Source organism: Canis lupus, chromosome 23 (assembly GCF_048164855.1).
Source record: "Canis lupus baileyi chromosome 23, mCanLup2.hap1, whole genome shotgun sequence".
Lineage (NCBI taxonomy): Eukaryota > Metazoa > Chordata > Mammalia > Carnivora > Canidae > Canis > Canis lupus.
Genome location: NC_132860.1, coordinates 50591456 through 50610852, shown reverse-complemented (window position 1 = coordinate 50610852; position 19397 = coordinate 50591456). Strand labels below are relative to the sequence as shown.

At 34.5% G+C, this 19397-nt stretch overlaps 1 protein-coding gene across 5 annotated transcripts in view; it reads right to left on the bottom strand.

Moving 5' to 3' along the window:
- Positions 1-19397, bottom strand: part of CNTN5 (contactin 5) — a 1277146-nt gene that overhangs the window by 43703 nt on the left and 1214046 nt on the right. For 3 of the 5 annotated variants that reach the window (XM_072795132.1, XM_072795133.1, XM_072795137.1), the window contains 3 exons: positions 14195-14265; positions 11541-11775; positions 2269-2378 (listed from right to left, as the gene is read on the bottom strand). In XM_072795132.1, coding sequence (XP_072651233.1) covers positions 2269-2378; positions 11541-11775; positions 14195-14265 — 416 coding nt within the window. Of the gene's footprint in view, positions 1-624; positions 1142-2268; positions 2379-11540; positions 11776-14194; positions 14266-19397 lie in introns of those variants that run through there. The other 2 variants (XM_072795135.1, XM_072795136.1) reach the window with 2 other exon arrangements.

The following is a 19397-nucleotide window of genomic DNA, read 5'->3' as shown; positions in this document are numbered from 1 at the left end:
TCAGAAAGGGTGACTTTTCAAATCTTTATAAATAGCACACTTCCACTCTCTACCTTCTTATTCAATTTTATTTTTCTACATAGTATTTATTATAATTGAAATCATATCACACATTTATTTGTTGATTTGTCTATTATTTGCCTTTCCTACTTCAATATGAGCTTCATGACGACAGACATCATTTTGCTCATTGTTTTATCCCTAGCATCTAGTTTAAAGTTTGAAAGATACTTAGTGATTCTTCAAAAAATATTTGTTGAGTTAATGAATGAATGATTTATATTTAGAAAGAGAATAATTGTGCACAAATTTAAATCTTATGTGATGTTTGCAGGACCTCCAAGAGAGCTATTATTATACTGTGAGTCACAGTGGGAATGTGGATGTCATGTAGAAAAAAAAAAAAAGAGAGTGACTGGCTGTGTGACAGAAATACCACTCTGAATTGTGGAAACCTGGATCCCTTGCTCCTTTGTTCACCAAAGATACACTTTGTGCCCTTCTAAAAGTATGCACACCAGATGTTTTGATTCAGAAGTCTAGGTTAGTCTATACTTATGTAGTTGTTTTAGGTTGGGCTCTCCAGAAACAGAGATTGAGACAGAGACTTGAGTGCATATGATTTATTTTGAAAGTGCTTGCAGGCAAACCTTTAAAGAAAGGAGGAGAGGAGGATGAGGAAAGAGAGGGAGCTGAGCAATTGATTATCTGGATTAATTACCTGGACTCAGGTAATCAATCCAGCCTTGTCCTGATGCACACAGCAAAGGCTCTGCATTGTAAAATGCACCATAAAGTTGTTTTCTCTTTTAGTCAAGGGACCAGTGTCAGTCAGTCATTGGCTTTGGATTGCCTACTTGTGGGAAGGAAATTTTTCAGGTAAAGCAGTACCCCTCAGTGAAGGGCAATTCTCCAAAGGAGAAACTGAAACCATTAGCAGCCAACACTTGCAGAAGCTGGGGGGGATGTGTACTGGCCCACTGAAGGAGAGCAGGGTAGGCTACCCCAATGTCTTCCATAGTGATATTAAAAGGGGCTGATTGTGAAGCATAGATATTCATTCATTCAACAAATATTTATTGTAGCTGTCATGGGCCAAGTACTACTGGTTGCTGAGATTCATTGGTGAATAGATATGGTCCTGTAGCATGGATAGGGAAACAAGGAGATATTAATTAAATAAATATCCAATCATGATAAGATACTGAATTATGACTCCCAAATAATACATTGAAGCAATATTATAAAAAACAAATTCATGACATTGCATAGATAATAGTTTCAAAAATGGTCCTTCCTGTAACTTTTAAGAATGATTGTGTGAATTATTTAACATAGAAACCATTATCTAATGCTAGCAGCATATTAATCAAATATTTCTCAAGCATTATTTAAAGCCTCAAGTAGAATTAAAAAATGTGTTTTCAGTCTGAAACCATGCTGGTGTACAAATCCTATATTTGGTCACTATTTAAGTTTAAAGGGAACTAAGATCTTGGGTTGGATGCTAATTATTTTTTGTCTTTTAGAAATTATCTCCCTAAATCCTATCCCTTACTGGCTAAAACATAAAGTAGGGATCAGAATTTATGGAATATTCAAGTTCATAGACTACCTATAAGGCTCTAGTTCATGTGGAGGCCAAAATTTCATTGAAGTCATTGCAATGTTATGAAATTTTTACCATTATAAGGCTGGCATAACTGTGTTTGCAAATATCAAAATTTAAAGGACAAAAAGTGATTGAATAAATAGATATAGATCACCAAGTCCAAGTAAATTTAGAGAAGTCAGCAAAAGAGGTAAGATCTGCCCAGACAGTATAATAGGAAAGCTGTTTTATACATTAAAGTATTAGGAGGAAATACACAAAAAACATTTCTTCTACAAACAAAACAAAACAAAACAAAACAAAAAAAAAAACAAAAAACAAAAAACAAAACAAAACAAAACAAAAAAACAAAACATTTTTAACCACCAACAAGTTGGATATCAATGAATATCCACCTGTAGCTCCTGATTTTTATCTGAAGGTCTATTTTCATCTCCTTAAAAAAATTATTTACATGGTAATATGGAAACTACTACACTAAAAAATAAGCCAGCTAATGAACATGTCAGTAAAATAGTATATTTCTCACTTTCTTTGCCACAGAACAAAAATTTCAAAAAAATATAATTCTTTTGGAGTGTCACCAAACCATTTCTTTAGGAGAATGCAGTGGCAGTGGAAATAACAAGGCTTATTTTCAATAATTGTATTCATACCTCAAATCCCTGTGGTCTTCCTAGACTCTCTTTAATATGTTTCCATGCAACAAGAATCTCTGACACAGACACACTTGTAGCCTTGACATCTGTGGGAGCAGCACTGGGTTCTGTACAAAGGAAAGGGGAAATAATAAACAGTGATGTCTATCCAAGCATTGCACCTGAATTTGTCAGGTGTTACTTCCTTCTACCTTATTTTAGAAATGATGTACTATGGTAGCTATGAACAACATAAGATAAAAAGATGTTCTTTTTGGATTTCTATATTTTGGTCAAGTCTCTTCAATACTTTACCTACTCAAATCACAAATCTAGTGAGGAAGCAAAGAGGATCTTTATCCTTGGATTAACCAGGAAATTTCTGGAGAAGTTAAGTTGTCTGACTTAATTTGTCTGCCAGTCTAACATAGTAATCAAAAGCATGGACTAGGGAATCACGCTTGGCTATTTTGGTGCAGTTGGTTTTTGCCTTCAAAAATTTTTATTTACTGTTAGGCAAGTTGCTTTGCCTTTTCCTATGCTCCAGTTTCCTCATCTTTAGTATGAGCGTAATAAAAGTACTTATCTCAGAGGTTTTTAATGTTAGTTTTAATTGGAATGATAGATATATTTAGCATAGTGCTTGGTACTTAAAACATTCATTCACAAAATATCAGTTATTATTTTATTTTTACCCTTGCAAGAACAAATAGAGTTAAAATTTCTAGTTTTTTGTTGTTGTTCCAACCACAAAACTACATTTCCATGATTGTATAAAGAATTTGATATGAATCATGATATTTAAAAGGTGTGCATTGACTTTTAAGACAAATATGGACTGAAAAGGAAAGTCCCTGAAGGGCCTATTGCTCAAAAGTATGTTTTAATTTGTTCCTACATTTAGTGACCTTTCTCACTGTTTTTTCAAAATACACCATGTCTGACTGGCATCCATCAAGAGGTGCACTTTATTTGTTGCTGCACTGTATGTGAGGAACAGCTTGGATATTGCTGAATCATAAATACTATGTCATAACACATGTTAAATGAAACGGTAGAATAAAGACCATACTTTAGTTCAAACAATTCTGTACAAAGTCCATTGTTTTAAGACTTTATTTATTTATTTATGAGAGACACAGAGAGAGAACAGAGACACAGGCAGATGGAGAAGCAGGCTCCGTGCAGGGAGCCTGACGTGGGACTTGACGCCCTGGGCTGAAGGCGGCGCTAAACCACTAAGCCACTCCAGCTGCCCTGCTCTAGGATTTTAAATCAGGATCAGACCCAAGCTGACGTTTCACAGATGTATTTTTTCGGGGCTAAATATTATAATTACATCTAAATAAATGAAGGTAGGTGAACCAAACAAGAACGGAAGAGTCATTTTTTATTTGTTTCACCTTCTAGATGTAAATAGTATCAGAGGTAAACCCATGATGATTTCAATTAGAAATTTCATCATGTAAGAAAAGGGATCTCAGTCAGTTTACTTGCAGAAGTTTCAGTATGTATTATTATAGCCGTGGATTAAAAATGTTTTCTGTAAGCAAGAGTAACTGACTAGACCACAGAAAGTGTGGTTTGGATTGGAACTAGCTGTTCTGTTTGAGTATCCCATTGTAATTGAATAATGGGAGGTAACTAGAAAGAATTTTAGAAAGTCACTTGGATCAAAATGTCAAATGGATGGATAAATGGATGGCTGATAGGTCTTTAGTTGTTTTGCATGCCCTAATAATATATTAATTTATTTCAACATTTCATATAAAAATAAGAATTCTTGGCTTCTTTAGAGAAAAAAATTGGTGATGCTAAATGTGAATTCATGGTTGTTGGTAGATGAGAATTGGCAGTTGGTCCCATTAATCAGGGAATAGCCTTTTCAGTTTGCCAGAGTCCCTACTACCACCTGTTATCTCACACTGGAACTATTCACTTATTTATATCTCTGACTTGATCTCTATAGACTTTTGAGTTATGGACCTATGTTTTAGATCCATGTCTTTATTTTGCAGATGAAAATGTAACATGTACACAGGTTGATTTATTCAAACTCTGCTTCGGGCTGTGAAAGAACCTGAACTAGAATTCAGGTCTCAAGTATTCTTTCCTCTTTTGCTTTTAAATTGGTACCAAGGCAGCACCTAGCTTATTTTGTGTTTCTTAGAGTCAGTTTGGAGGCACAGAAGAGATCATATAGTTAATTTTCTTACTGCTCAGTTACTTCCAAATAACTGACAGAGGAACAGATGAACTACAAATACAAGTAAAACAACAACAAATAGAAGAGGGCAATAACCAAAGGTAATATAAATCACCATTTATTGAGAATTTGATATGTGCCTACCCTTATTTAAAATTCTTAAAAAATAAAATAAAATTCTTTACATGAATTCATTAATTCTTCCAAGAACTCTATTATCACTATCACTATTTTTGTCAATAAAGAAATTGAGGGGCAGAGAGTCAAGCAACTTGCCCAAAGGCACATGGCTGCTAGAAGGTGGAGAGAGGATTTCAATAAGGAAATCACGTCCTAAATACTATGCTGTCCCACTTCTGTGTATATATCTATGTTTACACACCTAATACCTTTCCTTGTGCTATTGGTTTCTTTTCTCTTTGCCCTACCACACCTAACTTCTCTCAAGACTATTGATGTTGGGGTCTCTACTTTATTTCTCTACTCTATGTTTTGCCAGAAGCCACCTAAACTTCCCTGTTATATCTTGTTTAACTCCACTGCAGGCTTACTATCAGCTCCTTTTTATTCCTATTTCATGGAATTTTTGATAATGTTGAACCACAGCTGCACTGCTTCTCACAGATCCTGTCATATCCAGGCATTTATAAAACTCTCCTGATCTGTAAGCCATAGGGTGTTCCTGCCACTCTCACTTCTATTATACTCAGGTAATTTGATGAAAATTCAGGGACTTATTTCAGAGACTATAGTAGTGTTATGTCCAATAGATTCAAAGACTTAAAAAGATTTCTTTTTTTTTCTGTTACTTATGGTGATATTAATTAGACCATGAATAACTCTTTCACTCCAATCTTGGTATACAAAGTGGTGGACAAGCTGATTGATAGATTTCAGTTTCTGTCAGATTAAAAACTTTGAACCACATTACCATGCTCATGAATTTAGATGATACATTTCTATTAAGTAATTTAGCAGCTGGAGTTCTCCAAGTAATATGGGGGGGGTGGCACTTGTAATATTGATTATGCATCTGACTTCCCAGGAGGGGTAAGCAATAACATTAATCAAAGAAGAGTTTAATAAACTTCTTGTGAGAAGGGTTATGATTTCATTATTTAAAAATTCAGTGAAGACAGCTGTAGTTGAACTTTTACAAGCACTAATCCGAATGGATCATCTGGCAAAGACAGGAAATTATTCCTTGTATTTTATAACTAATATGCCAATTTATTATTTTTCAAGTTCTCATAAATCTCACTGAGTTCAGTTTCAGCTAGGAACTGATCTGGATAATAATACCTCATGAATGTTGGGTTTTAATTTGAGCTGTAAAAAGCAGCATAATTTTTACATACCAGGCAAAAAACAAATAAGCTAGAGAAAGCTAAAGTTTATCACAAATAAACAAAACTTTCAAACTATAATCAATCTATATTGAATTTCCCTCTATTTTTCTATTAGATGTAATTGAATGCTTAGGTTCTTTTCCTTTCAAAACCATAGTAACAATAACTATGGGAAATGGGTAAAAGTTTGACCAATAATTATTTCTAGATATATAGAAGTGAAAGCTAATTGGATTTTTCATATGGAAAAAAAGTCTACCATGCATTATAAATCACTATGTTGCAATTTTGCTATTATTTTAAAAAATTAGAATTGTTTCCAGAATGACAGTATTGTATAGGATGCCCTAAAGATTTGCAGTCAAATCAAGATTAGAATGTACATAATTCCTTGAGGAAGACACAAAGAAATGGGAAAACATTCCACACTCATGGTTTGGAAGAATAAATATTGTAAAAATGTCTATGCTATCCAGAGCAATTTACACATTCAATGCAATCCCTACCAAAATACCATGGACTTTATTCACAGAACAAATAATCCTAAGGTTTGTGTGGAGCCAGAAAAGACCCTGAATAGCCAGAGGAATGTTGAAAAAGAAAACCAAGGCTGAGGGCATCACAATGCCAGATTTCAAGCTGTATTACAAAGCTGTGATCAAGACAGTGTGGTACTGGCACAAAAACAGACACACAGATTAATGGAACAGAATAGAGACCCCAGAAATGAACCCTCAACTCTATGGTCAACTAATATTTGACAAAGCAGGAAAGAATATCCACTGGAAAATAGATAGTCTCTTCAACAAGTGGTGTTGGGAAAATTGGACAGCCACGTGCAGAAGAATGAAACTGGACCATTCTCATACACCAGAAACAAAGATAATCTCAAAATGGTTGAAAGATCTAAATGTGATACAAGAGCCCATCAAAATCCTAGAGGAGAACACAGGCAACACCATTTTTGACCTTGCCCACAGCAACTTCTTGCAAGATACATCTATGAAGGCAAGGGAAACAAAAGCAATTATGAACTACTGGGACTTCGTCAAGATAAAAGGCTTCTGTACAGCAAAAGAAAGAGTCATCAAAACTAAAAGGCAACCTGCAGAATGGGAGAAGATATTTGCAAATGGCACATCAGATAAAGGGCTAGTATCCAAGACCTATAAAACAAATAATCCAGTCAAGAAATGGCCAGGAGACATGAACAGACATGTCTCCCAAGAAGACCTACACATGGCCAACAAACACATGAAAAAACATTGCACATTGCTTATCATCAGGCAAATGCAAATCAAAACCACAATGAGATACCATTTTACACCAGTAAGAATGGCTAAAATGAACAAAACAGGAAACAACAAATGTTGGAGAGGATGTGGAGAAAGGGGAACTCTCTTGCACTGTTGGTGGGAATGGGAGCTGGTGCAGTCACTCTGGAAAACTGTGTGGAGGTTCCTCAAAGAGTTAAAAATAGAGCTACCCTATGACCCAGCAATTGCACTACTGGAGATTCACCCCAAAGATACAGATGTAGTGAAACGATGGGACACCTGCCTCGCAGTGTTCACAACAGCAATGTCCACAATAGCCAAACTGTGGAAGGAGCCTCGATGTCCTTCAACAGATGAATGGATAAGAAGATGTGGTCTATATATACAATGGAATATTACTCAGCCATCAGAAAGGACGAATACCTAGCATTTATACAGACCTGGTTGGAAAAGGAGGGTATTATGTTGAGTGAAATAAGTCAGTTGGAGAAAGTCAATTATCATATGGTTTCACTCATACGTGGAATATAAGATATAGCGAAAGGGGTTATAAGAGAAAGGAAGGAAACTGAGTGGGGAAAAAATAGGAAGACAAACCATGAGAGACTCCTAACTCTGGGAAACAAAGGGTTGTGGAAGGGGGGATGAGTGGCAGGTTGGGGTAACTGGGTGACATGCATTAAGGAGGGCACGTGATGGGATGAGCACTGGGTGTTATACTATGTTTTATTGAGCATTCCATATGTGTTGCTTTATGTTCTTTATGTTCTTCACTCTTTAACAATATATGGCAAATATATTTTCATGATAACAATATTAATAACATCTATAGTGTATTATTTCCTCTGGATGGACATTTAACCAATCATTCTTGTTTTTTAAATTTAGATAATAGTATATTTGAACCCACTAAATTTAAATGAAATAAATGTAAATAAATACTCCCATTTATGTGACCAATAAATATTTATTACTAAACTCCTACACAAAACACCATACTAATAAAGTAGCAGACAGGGCCTTCTGTTGGAAATTTTTCACATGTGACATCATGAAATCCTCATGAAAATCTTGTCTAATTGTTTCTATTATAAAGAAAGAAATTGAAGCTGAAACGTTAACAAACTTGCTAAAGGTTACACACCTTATAACTGAGAATTAAACCCATTTGTCTAATTATCAAATCTTTGATTTTTTTCTAACATGCATTTTCACATGCATAACCGTTTAAATCTAAAGATAAAACTACTAGGTAGGTGGGGCATACTAAGCAGTATACCCATTTTACAAATGAGTAAACTGTAAAACTGTGACTTATTTATGGTTACAGTCAGTTGGTGGTGCTGAAGTGTGAACTCAGCTTCCTACATCAAAATTCTTGGTTCTTTCAAGTTTTAATACAAAAATGCAATTTTCCGAAAGAGAGAATATGATAGATAGATAGATCTAACCCCCTAAGGTGAGTTTTTTCCCTTAGTCTTTCTTCTATTCAAGTCCAGAATTTCAACTGGCCCTGCTAGCAAAAACAATGCCTTGTATTCCCTAAACTTGACAAATGATTGAGAAAATGTTCTACCAATGGCAGCACTCTTTTGATCTAAAAAGCATTATCAAGATAAACTGACCTTTGATACTTTCTTTGTACCCACTTGTGAGACTTATTTATATAGTTCAAGAGAATTATCTTTTTGGTACTGTGAGCTACAGGGTGGGGAGAGTGGTGTGGGAAGGAAATAAATAAGATCATTAGAATATTGAAGCACAAAGATAGTGTCTGATTTATGTAAGGTGCAGTTTTTCAATACAAGTTGCTCTGAGGTTGTGTTTTGTTTTTGTTTTTGTTTTTTTATGGAGCCAAATTCTGAAACAGAAACAGAAAGTTTATCCTAGTATAATAATGACCAGGAAAGTGAAGAATCAAATAATAACAAGGGATCATAAGCGTTCCAATGAGATGCTTATGCACTTAGCATCTCAGGCTCTGGATGTGTTTCCAAATACAGATGAGTTACTGTATTACTTATATATTTAATTTAACTCTTCCAACCAAATATGAGGTAGGAATCTCAAGGCCCAATCTACTTTTCAGGAAGTTGTGGCTCAGAGAAGTAAAGTAGCACAGTCAACTTCACATCATTAAGAAAGTTGTAAGTAACTATAGTAAGTGACAGAGCTGGAATTTGAACCCACATCTTTTGTCTCCAAAGCTCATGTTTTTAACCACGAACATCATATACTCTCTCATAAGGAATGTCATACGTAATAATATTTTGTTATTTTACTATATTATATATATTTTATATTACTTGTTACTGCAAAAATCTATTTTGAAGTACATGTTTTAGTCAGGAAATGCATCTTCTTGTTGATTTAACATTTCTTTGACCTAATTAGCAAGCACATAACCCCAAAGGTCACCTGAGATAAATTGGAAAGGTTTGTATAGTGAACATGCTGTGTATAGTAATACCAGTGATGACCTTAAGAAATTAAGATTTGTACATTCCTTGTCAACAACCTTTGCTTTGAAATTAAATTATGGCAACCACCATGAGTTGTTTACACTGTGTTTCCTTAAACTTGAAATAGCTTGCCTTTGGAGATTACTCCTTCAAACTAGATAGGAAATATGCCTATCTTCTTTTAAAGGCACTGAAATTGTTTCTGTAACATAATTCATAGCAACACTTTATTTTGGTAGAATGACATTTGAATGATACCAGGCAAATTAAATCTAGATAGTCTGATTTTTTCTTTTTCAAATTTTTAAAAATTATTTATTTGAAAGAGAGGAGGGGGAGGGAAGGAGCACAGGCAGGAGGAAGGGCAGAGGGAGAGGGAAAAGCAGACTGCTGAGCATCCAGAGCATACTTCTATAAGTGGTTATGTACAGTTCTCATAGTTTCCATCCTTTTTCTATCCTCTTAAAGTCAAGTGTAATAAGGGAGAAGTGCATTGTTATAGTAAATTATAGTAAATACATAGGAAATTTTGAATGTGATATTTTAGTAAAAGTGCTCATCATTTATAATATTTATACTTGATAAATTGCTTGGAAAATGACCTTGACTCTTGTGACTCTGAAGTAGACTGTGGCCCTAGAATACTGTCAGAGAAGTTCCGAATGGTTCTTCTCCTAATGCTCTTGAGCTTTGGAGACTTTTCAAGATTTCTACAACAGAATTTACCCTGAGGGGACCTGGGTGGCTCAGCAGTTGAGCGTCTGCCTTTGGCTCAAGGCCTGATCCCAGGAGTCCTGAGATGGAGTTCCACATCAGGCTCCCCATAGGGAGCCTGCTTTTCCCTCTGCCTATGTCTCTGCCAATCTCTCTCTCTCTCTCTCTCTCATGAATAAATAAATAAAATCTTTTTTTTTTAAAGAGAAATTACCCTGAATGACTCTAGATAATGCTGAAAGGAGAGATATTTGCCTACCAAGACTTCCACACACCTTGCACATGTATCAATTAACTATATACTCTTTAAGCCAAACAAAAATTTTGTAGTCTTAAAAAAATTTTTTTTTAAAGATCTTATTTATTTATTCACGAGAGACACAGAGAGAGAGAGAGAGGCAGAGACACAGACAGAGGGAGAAACAGGCTCCATGCAGGAAGCCCCACACAGGGCTTGATTCCGGTTTTCCAGGATCATGCTGTGGGCTGAAGGGGGAGGTAAACCACGGAGCCACCCGGGCTGCCCTTCTTTTTTTTAATTTAAATTCAGTTTGACAACATATAGTATAGTTTTATCTTTAGATTTAAACGGTTATGCATGTGAAAATGCATGTTAGAAAAAAATCAAAGATTTGATAATTAGACAAATGGGTTTAATTCTCAGTTATAAGGTGTGTAACCTTTAGCAAGTTTGTTAACGTTTCAGCTTCAATTTCTTTCTTTATAATAGAAACAAATGACTATTAGACAAGATTTTCATGAGGATTTCATGATGTCACATGTGAAAAATTTCCAACAGAAGGCCCTGTCTGCTACTTTATTAGTATGGTGTTTTGTGTAGGAGTTTAGTAATAAATATTTATTGGTCACATAAATGGGAGTATTTATTTACATTTATTTCATTTAAATTTAGTGGGTTCAAATATACTATTATCTAAATTTAAAAAACAAGAATGATTGGTTAAATGTCCATCCAGAGGAAATAATACACTATAGATGTTATTAATATTGTTATTATCATGAAAATATATTTGCCGTATATTGTTAAAGAGTGAAGAACATAAAGAACATAAAGCAACACATATGGAATGCTCAATTTTTTAAAATAAAGAATTATTTGGAAAAATATATCTAAAAAGTATAATGACAATATGGGTTTTATTTTCTTTTGGTGTATCTGTATTTTCTAATATATGTACAGTAATGTCTCATCTATGTAAAATCCACATAACATCCATCATAAAATGTAGAATGTAAATAATAGGGTTAAAGAGAAACTGACCTCCTTCAGCTGAGCAGATAACCACAATCTGACTGAAAGGTCCATCTCCTTTATTGTTATAAACGCCAACCTTCACTTCAAAGGGAGTAAGAGGAGGAACACTTTCATCTCGGTAAATGAATTTTGAAGCTTCAGAGGATGTCACCATTTTTTCCTTCCAGCCACGTGTTCCATTAGGCCTGAAAGCCACAATATAGCCAAAGCCCTCCCCATTCTGAAACTCCTCAGATACTGGCTAAAGAAGAAAAAATGCAATTAATTATCAGCAAAATAACTGATTAAAAAAGCCACTTCTTCCAAACTTTATTTATTTATTTATTTTAAATCATGGATAACCAGAGAACATGAGACTTTCAAATTTGTAATGCTACACTGGAAGCCACTATAGCACAGTCACTTAGTAGTCTTTGGAGATTTAAAAAGGGTTAAAGGCAAAAGATAAAAACTAAAGTAATATCAGTTAGTATTTAAGAAGATTATCAAAGGTGCTGAAAACTCTTGAAGTGAAACAAATTTAAACCAGTAGTCATGTATATGAAATGAACATTCCACATTAGACTGCAGCAGATTGGGAAAAACTGTCATATGGTCTGGTGGTCAGAAAAATCTGGTTGCTGGAAATGCTCTGCAGAGCCTTTTGTGCAGAAAAAAACAGGAAATATTAATGTAAAATTTTTTAATAGTGTTCCATTTCTCATTTGCTTTTGCACTTTACTAATGTGAAAAAAATTAAAAAATATTTGTTCAAGTAAATGTTATACTGTATGCTTACATTTAAATTTGTTAAACAGACATAAACTGTACACCATACAAAGGAGTAATTGTGATTGATTAGTTAAAGGAGCAGTCACCAGGCACTGCCTAGCATAATGCTTAACACATAGATACCCATTAAATACTTGTTGAAACATGTTTTTTTCTTTTGAGTTTTGATTTGAGGAAAAACTTACTGAGTAGCAGAAGGGAGACAAAGCCTATTATATCAAAATCCTATATACTGAATGTTTATATCTCCTCAAAATTCATATGTTGAAATCCTAACCTCCAATGTGATGGTATTAATAAGGGAGGACTTTTGTAAGTTTTTAGATTATGAGTACAGCATGCTTATGATTGGGAGTAGTGCCCCTCTGGTCTCTCTGCCATGTGAGGGTACAGTGAGAAAATGGCCATCAGTTGACTGGAGAGCAGGTTCTCACCAGACTGGAATCTGCTGGGGACTTGATCTTAAATTTTCAGGCTCCAGATCCATGAGAAATAAATTTCTGCCATTTATAAGTCTATGATATTCTTGTTTTAGCAACTGGGGCTAAGATGTGAAGCTGATAGAGAAGGAAGTTCTATTTAGAGAGTTTGACCTCAGTGAAGTTGAGGTATTGGGAAGTTAATCCCTCTGCAGAAGTCAAAATTAAGAAATAAATTTTTATTGGAAAGAGGAGGATGGACAGAATAACAGAACAGAGAATATGCTCATGGAAGATTTCTTACTGGAAAATATTTTTCTGTACATTTGATCATTGTTTTAGAGACTCTCAAGGATTTGTTCACTTGCTCCAGTAGACATTCCATCTCCTTTACATTTTCATATTCAGGGCATAGTTCTGTGAGTTACATAGTTACATATGATAATAAGGTAATCTAACATCGATAAAAAGAAAGTGGCTTCATGGGAAATAAATGTACCTCTCACACACCTCTCTCCTGCCTGCTTTATAGAGGAAACTTCAGAGGGCACATTGTGAGAGAGACAAGAGAACACAAAGTCCCAATTCTACTGCTAATTAGAAAGAGTACTTAAACTGTGCCTTAGTTTCATAATTTTTAAAATGAGGAAAAATTATTCCTTACGAATAGGGTTGGTTTATGAGTGAGATAACACAGGCACTGTGCCACAAATTCAGTGGTGGTCATTTCCTTTCTCCCCAATGGTTTTAGTAAAGCTACTATTTAATTGTGAAATAATTAATTATCGAACTAAGCCAAACAAACATGGGAAGTAGTTTGTGAGAGGATGTGTTTTATTTTTAATTTTTTTGTATATGTTTTTATTGGAGTTCGATTTGCCAATATATAGCATAACACCCAGTGCTCATCCCATCAAATGCCACCTCAGTGCCTGTCACCCAGTCACCCCATCCCCCCACCCACCTCCCTTTCCACTACCTCTTGTTTGTTTCCCAGAGTTAGGGGGTCTCTCATGCTCTGTCACCCTCACTGATATTTCCCACTCATTTTCTCTCCTTTTCCCTTTATTCCCTTTAACTATTTTTTTTATATTTCCCAAGTGAATGAGACCATATAATGTTTGTCCTTCTCTGATTGACTTACTTCACTCAGCATAATACCCTCCAGTTCTATCCACGTTGAAGCAAATAGTGGGTATTTGTCGTGTTTTAATTATTCAAACTTTATTCTGAGATAGCCTATGTGACAAGAGGACGTACTTTAGATTGGAGAAAAGTCAGCTGGGGCTGGGTATGAAATGAGACAGGTTCATGTTGGCAATACTCATCTGAGTAATATATGATCAAGAGTTTCTTAATCTCGTTTAAACAGAAATTACTGCCTCTCCGTACCAACTGTAGATCCTGTATATGCAGCCTTATTTCCTAAGGAATTCATAAGTTCTGACATCTGAGTACAGACTTTCTTACCTCCCAGGCTATGACTAACTCATGCCTTCTTCCACTTCTTCCACTTACATTGGTAGGTGCTGTCTTTGGAACTGTGGATTAAAAATGGGCCAGAATGAGGACAACAAGTAGATATTTAATTTAAGAGTCCCTGTAAGAACACATTATGACCCCACTTGGGTTCTGTAAAATCCCCAAACAAAAAAATCAGAATTTATTTGAAATTAGAGTGTCCATATTCAAAATTAATTAAAACAAAATGTTTGTAACAGATACTCTGCTTTCAAATCTATGTGGGAGAGTTAAATGTTAAATTTGATTCTACACATTTTCTCCTTTTTAATGATGTGACTCTTCTGTGGTCTCAGGGCTTGCAGAGCTCCTAGAAAGTCCACAGGTTGACTTATTACTGTTTACCAAAAACTCCCAGGAATCTCCATTTAAAGAAAGTTGGCAAAGTTCCATAGAGTGAGAAGTTAGTTAAATAAACATTAAAAAAAAAAACTATCACAGATATCTTTGCCAACTACAAAATACATATAAACACCCAGTGAAACTTTTTCAAATGAATAACTATAAAAAGAATAAATGTCTCAAAGGAATAAATTTCTCCTTCACTGCACCAAACCACAAAATCTGCAGTTGAAAGGAAACAATTTCAAATGAAGAACTGTTAAATGAAGAAAACTATTAAAAGAAATCATTTTCCAGGCTATGAGGCTGCATTAGCAATTTTACATTTCAGTGTTGCCTTTATATCCTTGCATATAGTTTCTAAATGATATCAATATACTCATAAACAATAAATTCATTCCCATATATTACCCACTTGGATGAAAAGCTGTTAATTACTGGTAGATAGTCATGCAGCATTTATGTACCAGAAAAACTGAAGTGGAATTTATATTTCACCAGAAAGGAAAAAAAAAATTTCTTTCCACCAGGGAGGTGGGAAAGAAAAGTCTGTGAATATATAATTGACCCCACTGAAATAAAGACCTTTATTTATCAGGGTCCAAATTTCAGTGTCTTTGGGCACTTTTCTCCATGAACATGAGCTCTTGTCTTGCTTATGCACATGTAGAAGGATATACACAGCAGCAGTTACCAAACTTTCTTTTACAGTTACATATACTAAAGATTACTCATATGTGGAGTTCACTCTCATGAATTTTCTCAGAATTAGATGGAATTGGATACCCTTTTGTCTCTCATTTAAGAAATCACAAGAAATTCAACTGAGAAAAAATGATGGTATTAGAACAATAACTGTGAACATATCATAATTTGTAAAGAGCAAGCGAATCATTTTTTAACTTCAGTATTTTTATCAGTAGCCTTAGTTATTGCTAAATATAACAACATATCAGTTTGTTATGACACCATATATAGTTATATAGTTCTAGTTCTAAATTTATTTTCTGATCCATGGCATAAGTAAGAGACACGGGAGTGGAGCTGGTTTAACTATATGCATAAAATAACAGTGATCTAAGATTCCAAATAGCCCCTCCGTGGCTTATCTGGAGTTTTGAATGTTGTGATCATCAATACATGGTCAAGAAAGTTAATTTGTTGATATGATGTGACTATGGCTTCTCATAGTACCACTTGTTTGTAAAAAAAAAAAAAAAAAAGAAAAAGGAACACACACACATGCACTTCATATTAATCACTGACAACTAACAGTTAAATAATATGCACAATATCTACCCGAGCCACCCATTTCATCTATTACATTGGAATCACTAAGTTTAGTCCCTAAAATTATGATTTTGAATCTTCTTCTTTGAGGATACTTGCCCTATTATCATAGATGTTGTGGAAAGACAACAAAGATTGAAGATCTTTTCTTCACTGAAGATGAAGAAAAGATCTTTCTCTCACTGAAGATCCTTTTCTATTTTATTCAGCTATCAAACATCATCCAAAAAGAGGATGTTCAGAACCTTTAACTTAGAGTTGGAGAGTAGGTTGTGTGCTCTCTAGTGAATATCTCTTGTCATTTAAAAGATATGAGTAGAATAAAATGCAAGTGATATTTGAAGCCGATCTTTGCTTTTGAAGTTTTGGCAATATTGTTCCACAGTCCATTAATGCTTCTTATTTTTTAGAAAATATATTTAGATTTTTCAAGATTTTTAGCTTTTTAAGGAAAAAGAAGAATAGACACTAGTAAACAATTTGGTGAAAATTTCTACTTTGAGGAAACAAGAAAACAAAATAATACTTTCTATGATGTTATTTGTTTTTCTGTGGATAATTTCATCATTGAAGTATTCATATGACCCAGATTAGAAAATTTGTTGTACTATTTGAAAGCAGTCTTTGAAGTTTCCTATTGCTGCTAAATTATTTTTCAAAAGATAGCCCATATCAACTTAATGCAAAGACTAAGATCCTCTTTTTGCCACCCTACCTTCAATTTTAATGTACAACAAATGACACAGAAAAGCATTAGTTTATTCTTTTTTGTTTGATTTTTAAAAATATTTTATTTATTTATTTGAATAGGAGAGAGGGGAGACAGAGAAAACAAGTGGGGGAGGAGGAGCAGAGGAAGAGAGAGAAGCAGATTCCCCACCAAGCAGGGAGCCCCACATGGAGCTCTATCCCAGGACCCTGGGATCATGACCTAAGCTGAAGGCAGATGCTTAACCAACTGAGGCCCAGGTGTCCCAAGGTAGTGTGTTTTAATAGTATATGTCTATAAACAGCAACTACTGGGGCATCTGGGTGGTTCAATGTTTGAGCATCTGCCTTTGACTCAGGTCGTGATCCCAGGGTCCCTGCAGGGAACCTGCTTCTCCCTCTGCTTATGTCTCTGCCTCTCTCTGTGTCTCTCATGAATAAATAAATAAAACCTTAAAAAAATAAACATCAACTATTCTTAAATTTAAAAATGCTCATTAGATATAATAGAGACTACAAATAGAAAACTTAAGGCTTTAAAGCCATAAGAACAACTTGTGCTGTTCCATCCATAGATGGCTATGGATGAATGGATAAAGAAAATATACAGGCTAGAATATTATATTTAGCCATAAGTGAAAGCATTCTGCTAAGTGAAACAAGCCAGAGAAAGACACATACTATATGATCTCACTTTTATGTGGGATCTAAGAAAATGGAGCCACTAGAAATGAAATAGATTGATGGTTGCCAGAGTTGGCAGATGGTGGGTGGGGGAAATGGGTGAAGGTAGTCAAAAGGTAAAACTTCCAATTTAAGATAAGTTCTGGGTATATGGTATGGTGACTGTAGTTAACAATACTGTATCATATATTTGAAAGTTGCTAAAAGAATAGATCTTAAAAATTCTTATCATAAGGAAAAACTTACAACTATATGAGGTGATGAATGTTAAATAAATTTACCGTGGAATCCTTACAGTATATACATATAGCAAATCATTATGTTGTATCTCCTTAAGCTAATATAGTGTTATATGCCAATAATATCTCAATAAAACTAGAAAAACAAACAAAAAAGAAATATTAAGGCTTTAATAGCTAGGCATCAGGTACTGTGGTTGGTTATCAGGATCACAATGTTTGCACTGAGTACTCCTAATTTGCTTAAATTTCCTAATTACATGCAGATAATTAGTGGAACCTATGATCATTCATTTCTTTGTCAAGTTAGTGGGACACAGTTATCTCTGCAGTCAACCCTTTGGAGTCCACTGATTTTAATTATATCCTTTTATTTATAAAACAACATATTCATGGTATGTAGAAATTTGACTTAATCTTTCAGAGCCCTTGTGGTTTGAAAGTTCTATAATTCTTGTTAGAACCATAAAAGTAATATAATCAAACATCTAATAAATGATTTCATTGAGTTCAGAGAAAAACATTTGTTGAAAAACCAGACATAATTTCAATATAATTAATGAAAACCTGATTTAGAATTAAGCAGTTAGATGATTTTTTTCCTTTGGTTGGCTACTAATAAATGTCATGTGCTTATTAGCTTACAGAATCAAGTTTACATGCATGGTTAACAGGTTAAACTCTGATTCTTCTGAGTTTCTTTCTCAGCAGTGCTGTTCCATAAATAGATAATGTCATTAGTACTCTTCTCTCAAGCTGCAAATGTCTTGCTATTTTAGTGCCTTATTTGGCACATTGCAATGTAGACTATTGACTTTTTCCACCTTGTACATTGGAAATATTGTAAACAGTCAGAGTGACCAAACTATACAGTATCTTAGTTTAAGCATACATGCCTTTAAGCATGAATTTCAAAGAACTCCTTCTAAGTGTAACAGTTTGAACAAAGTCAATCATGCTAACAACATGCTCTAATTTGGATTAAACAAAAGAAGACAGGATGAAATTATTTACCAATCTCTTTTTTTCCCCTGAAAAACTTCTAATATCTTTTATAGTAGATAATTTACACAGTTTATTAAATGATACAGCTTTATTAGAGAAGGGGGAGATGAAATGTAATTTAAAAGTTTATTGGTAATCCAGCAACTGGTTTGAAAAGATGCTAAAGAGTAGGAAGAAGAAACACAGGTTGTTTATACAGTAATGGTGGGAGTCAAGAAGAAAATAAAAAAAAACACAAGAACACATTTTTTTCCCTACCTGAATTGAAGTATGTAGCACATAAATATTTCAGTTAACTCATTATCATTTAAGTTTACTTCATATATTAGTTAAGTTTAAAGAGTTTCCTGGGACGCCTGGGTGGCTCAGCGGTTGAGTATTTGCATTCAGCTCAGGGTGTGATCCCGGGATCCCAGCCATCCCGAGGTCCCACATTGGACTCCTTGCATGGAGCCTACTTCTTCTGCTTAGGTCTCTGCCTCTCTCTGTATGTGTCACTCATGGATAAATAAATTAAGTAATTAAAAAAAGAAGTTTAAAGAATTTCCAAAACAAAAAGTAGCAATGGTGTTTCCTAAAGAGTTCAAATAATGCTTTTACTCCTATCAATAGGATAGATAAGGTGATGTGCACAAACTGGAGTGTGTTTCTGTGGAGTGAGAAAGAGCTGGGCTTGGATCTCAATCTTACCATTCTAGCTGGTTAGCTGCAAATATTTCTTAACTTTGTTGTCTTTCAGTTGCTTCACAGGGGTAACAGTTACCTACTTTTTAAAGTTATTTTCAAAATTGGTGCTTGGAACTAGAATTTATAAATATTACCTAATGTTATCATCTACTTAGATTTCAAACGAAGAAACTGGTGAAGTCTTCCGTGATAAACAG